Source organism: Scyliorhinus torazame, chromosome 21 (genome assembly GCF_047496885.1).
Source record: "Scyliorhinus torazame isolate Kashiwa2021f chromosome 21, sScyTor2.1, whole genome shotgun sequence".
In the NCBI taxonomy this organism is placed as follows: Eukaryota; Metazoa; Chordata; class Chondrichthyes; order Carcharhiniformes; family Scyliorhinidae; genus Scyliorhinus; species Scyliorhinus torazame.
In genome coordinates this window covers 106,261,713-106,266,520 of record NC_092727.1, presented here as the reverse complement: position 1 = coordinate 106,266,520, position 4,808 = coordinate 106,261,713, and the positions used below count along the sequence as shown (strand labels likewise).

The window sequence follows — 4,808 nt, the reverse complement described above, 5'->3', positions numbered from 1 at the left end:
CGACTGAAGAGTGAAAAAACATACACAAGATGTTTCTTAGTACCCCACCTTATTTGAAAAGTAGACTTTGGACTTGTAACAGGCTACATGGGCAAGGCAATTTTGTTTTGTCACAAGGTTTTAAAAATAACAGCAGGGGCCTTTCTGAGACAGACATCAGAAAGACCATCTAAGCCTATGAACCAGCTCCAAGACAGTGAAACCAAGGTAATGTACCAGCTGCATCTTGAAAGTGGGAGGACTCTTTCCTTGCCCCTCAACCTTGCCCCTCGCCGCCGCCGCCCCCCCCCCCCCCCCCCCGCCCAACTCCAGGTCCATGCAAGAGCTGACATCCTGGCAATTCAACTGCAAGAAGCCTCACAGCATACTAAGAATCCTCTGAAAAAGGATTTTAAAAGACCTCCACTCCAGCTTAAGCATCAATTTATCCAAGAAACTATAGGCCTGCTGTAAAAGAGACTGAAATAATTACAGATTGTGATTATATTGTCGTTTTCTTCATCTGTATCTAATCTTTGTGTATGTGTGTGTGAGAGATAGTATCTGTAAGGCATTGCGTTTAAACCTTCAGGGCAAGTGTGTACTAATGAATAATCTTTATTTTGAAATTCTCCAAAAGCTTGCTGCTGAATTCATTGGGGCAAATTCCTCTGAAGTTAAGAAAACACAGTAACCTCACACATTACAACACTTTGATCACAGATAACAACTAAATGCATAAACTCTGTGACACATTACAGTTTCATATGAAGTGACAGTCCTGCCAATGTTAGTAATGGGTATGCACAGCTGAAGGGAGAAGGTTTCTACTTTTTGAACTTCACACTTGTTGCAAAAGGTAAATTTGAAACCTTTTTACAAAAAGGTTGCTAAATTTTATCAGCAATCATTTTTTTCTTAGCAATGAGGTGGCTAAAATGAAAAATGAAATAAAATGAAAATGAAAATTGCTTATTGTCACAAGTAGACTTCAAATGAAGTTACTGTGAAAAGCCCCTAGTCGCCACATTCCGGCGCCTGTTCGGGGAGGCTGTTACGGGAATTGAACCGTGCTGCTGGCCTGCGTTGGTGTGCTTTCAAAGCAGATTTAGCCCCTGTGCTAAACAGCCCCTGAATTGGACTGAATTTGTACATTGGTACTATAGAACAAAGCTCTGAGTATGCTCATACCCACAGCGGCAAAGAGCTCAGTTTTCCCCAATGTAACTCAAAGACTATTGTTCCCCCACATTGACTAAGCAGCTACTAGTCTTAAATTGATAGAACTGTGGTCAGATAATTTTGCCTTGCACATATAGCCCATTAACTTTGTTTTTGGTATTTCAGTTGCCTTTTAAGTTCCCTACACTACCCGAGCTAAGGGACTCAATTACCTCCAGTGCCCACTCTCTGGAGATAGCCAATGGCAGCAGACAAATCTGGTTATAATACCCTGTAGGGAAGGAAATCTGCTATCCTTACCTGGTCTGGCCTTCATGTGACTCCAGGCCCACAGCAACATGGTTGACTGTTAAATGTCCTCTGAAATAGCTAAGCAAGCTAATCCTTTCAAGGGCAATTAGGGATGGGTAACATGTGCTGCCCTCGACAGTGACAGCCACATCCCATGAAAGAATTTTAAAAACTATTTTTCATAGTCCATGCAAATTTAGGAGAGCACCAAGAAGAAAATGGGTCCAAAAAATAAGAAAAAGTAACATTTAGCCAATAAAATAAACAAACCTGTATCAGGTTTTAGGCAGGAGATGGAGGGACGGAGGAAGGTGATGTTGAGGTGTGAAGAAGAACATTTTACGCATCAATTGATAATGGCCTGGAACTCATTGCTCATGGGAATGGTGGAAGCAGAGGACGATCAATATCTCATAAGGATGGGCATTTGAGAGCTACAGGGACAGAGCATGGGGGAATGGATCTGATCGGACTATTATTCTACAGGGTTGCATGAACTCAATGGGCCAAATGGCCTTCTTCTTTGCCATATCTCAGTATGAATCTATGACAGCTTGGGATGGGGGAGGGGGGGGGGGAGAAGAGAATGAAATTTAGTTTCATTCCTGGTAAATTCTGTCCTCTTGAGAAGGTTTTTTTTTTAAATTTAGAGTACCCAATTCATATTTTTTACCCCAATTAAGGGCAATTCATCGTCGCCAATCCACCTACCCTGCACATCTTTGGGTTGTGGGGGCGAAACCCACTCAAACAGGGGGAGAATGTGCAAACTCCACACGGACAGTGACCCAGGGCCGGAATCGAGACTGAGACCTCGGCGCCGTGAGGCAGCAGTGCGCCACCGTGTTTCCCTTAAGAAGGTTAAACAAAACAGGCCCAACCTTTATCCCAATGGTTCATGAATATTTGTCTTAATTCCATCAGGTCATAAAAGATGAAACACAAACAGGTGAACAATTTCTAGGTGGTTAACTCCTCAGAAAGTGGTGATCCCAACATGTCATGAGCATTTCATCGCACGTTTATCCCTCATGAGGCCATACATTAAGCCAATGTGACAGCTATTTGGCAGGAGCACTCGATGGGCAACTGACTTCTGAATGAAACAATACCAGAGTCTGTTTCTTCCCTCTTGAAGGTCACTTGTCCTGGGAGTCGAAGGGCCCCTCGCTGTCATTCCAGCTCTTGTTGGCGCTCTTCTTTCGGTTCCTCTCGGCCATGACGATGGCCGCGATGACGGTGACCAGCACGGTGCCGGTTATCACCAGCACGGTGGCGGTCTCGGCGACGCACAGCTGCGAGTCGACGGCCACCAGCAGGTAGCCGCTCAGCTGCCCGGGGGCCGAGCAGCTGATGTTGCCGTAATCGTCTACGTGCAGGTGGCGGACACTCAGGATCTTGCCGAACACCCTCTGGAGGTCACAGTCGCACGTCCAGCGGTTGTCGGCGAGCAGGAGGTGGGTGCCCTGCGTCTGGATGCTCAGGAAGGTCTTGAACTTGATGTGGCCGAGGCGGTTGCCGCTCAGGCCCAGCAGGCTCAGGCTGCGCAGGGAGGCGAAGGCCTCGGCCTGGATGGCGGTGATGTTGTTGTCTTCCAGGTGCAGGGCCTCCAGACCCTGAAGCATGAGGAAGAAGCCCGCCTCGACCACCCGCAGCCGGTTGTTCTGGAGGAGCAGGTGGCGGAGTTTGTACAGGCCTTTGAAAACCCCCGTCTCCATGGAGACGAGCCGGTTGGCGCTCAGGTCCAGTTTCTCCAGGCTCTCCAGGCACCTCAGGCCGCCGCGCTGCAGGCGCTCCAGGCGGTTGTCGCACAGCCTCAGCTCCAGCAAGCGCTGCAGGCCGTCCGAGAAATCCGCCGGCAGCTGCCCGACGCGGTTGCCGCCCAGGTCCAGCTTCTCCAGGAAGAGCAAGGAGCCGAAAGCCCCCGGGTGGATGCGCTGCACCCGGTTGCGGGCCAGCAGGGCGATCCTCATGGACCACAGCCCCCCGAAAGCAGCGGCGGGGATCTCGCTCAGGTTGTTGAGCCTGAAATCCAGCATCCAGGTGCCGCGCGGGACGTCCCTGGGGATGTGGGCCAAGGAGCGCCCTTTGCAGTCCACGAAGCGGGAGGAATCGTAGCAGGAGCAACGGTGGGGACACATTTTGAGCCCATCCGTCTTCAGCGCGCTGACCAAGACCCCGAGGCAACTAAGAACCACTGGGTGCATCCTGTCCTCACTTTTCAGCAGACCAATCGCCCTGGGCAATACAATTTTAGGAGACCAGTGGGGGGTCAAATGCCAAACCACGATGGCTAAAGGTTTAGAAAGCCCACCTCGGATATACATTGATGGCAACTTGCTTTTTCCATCGAGTCACCTTGACCAAGTCTTGCAAAATGATTGAATCAATGAGGTTGGATCATGCAGATGTTAACTCCCTTCTCTCTCCACAGATGCGGTCAGATCTGCAGATATCGCCCAGTATTTTCCGTTTATATTTCAGATTCCAGCATCCGCAGTCATTTGCTTTTATCTTCGAGCTTGTGTGACTTTCATCTTTTTGTCTTCTTCATATGGCAGTTGCCTGTCTTTTAACTGGTGACAGGATGGCTCTGTCACCCTTTTGACCGCTTCAACATCACTGGGGAGGGATGCCCATTCCCTGCTTTGTCCCCGAGGGCCACTGTAACAGCGAGTAAAACAATACATTTCTTAAAAGGGGTTAGATGGACTTCAAACCAAAGGCCCAGACACAGGTTCAAATGTAAATTCAATTAATTAATAACTCTGAAATTGAAAACTGGTCTGAGTAATGAATGTGGTATATATATATATATTTTTAAAAGTCTGACTCAATAATGTCCTCCTTGGCTGGCCCGTGTGACTACAACCCCACAGCACTGACTCTCAACTACTCTGAATATTGCCCCCTCATTCAGTTCAAGGGCAATTAGGGATGGGCAACAAATGCCAGCCGGCTTTACCAGCGATCTCTGCATCTCATGGTAAAATACCACCCCTCATTCCCCATCTCCTCAAAATTAGATTTTCCCAACCAGGATGTAATAAAAGTAAAAATGTGCACAATTGGGTAGAAAAGCAACAGATAATATTAGCACTATACAAATCCTCCACCAGCCCCATGGTGGTGGCGGCCCTGAGAATCTGGGGGCAATGGAGGAAACGAGGGAGCATCGATTTGGTCTCCAATCTGCATAATCATCGGTTTGCCCCGGGGAGGCTGGATGGAGGGTTTCGGAGATGGCAAAGAGTAGAGATCGAGATGATGGGAGATCTGTTCATAGGGGAGCTTTCCCAGTCTGAGGGAGTTGGAGGAGAAATTTGAATTGACGGGAGGGAATGAGTTTAGGTAGC

The 4,808-nt window shown here is 48.3% G+C and overlaps 1 protein-coding gene across 1 annotated transcript; it reads right to left on the bottom strand.

Moving 5' to 3' along the window:
* Nucleotides 1-303: 303 nt before the first annotated feature.
* On the bottom strand, nucleotides 304-4,090 carry LOC140398468 (uncharacterized). The gene has a single exon (XM_072487178.1). It carries the CDS (start codon nucleotides 3,777-3,779, stop codon nucleotides 2,592-2,594), a length of 1,188 nt encoding a protein of 395 aa, XP_072343279.1. The 5' UTR covers nucleotides 3,780-4,090; the 3' UTR covers nucleotides 304-2,591.
* Nucleotides 4,091-4,808: the final 718 nt, after the last annotated feature.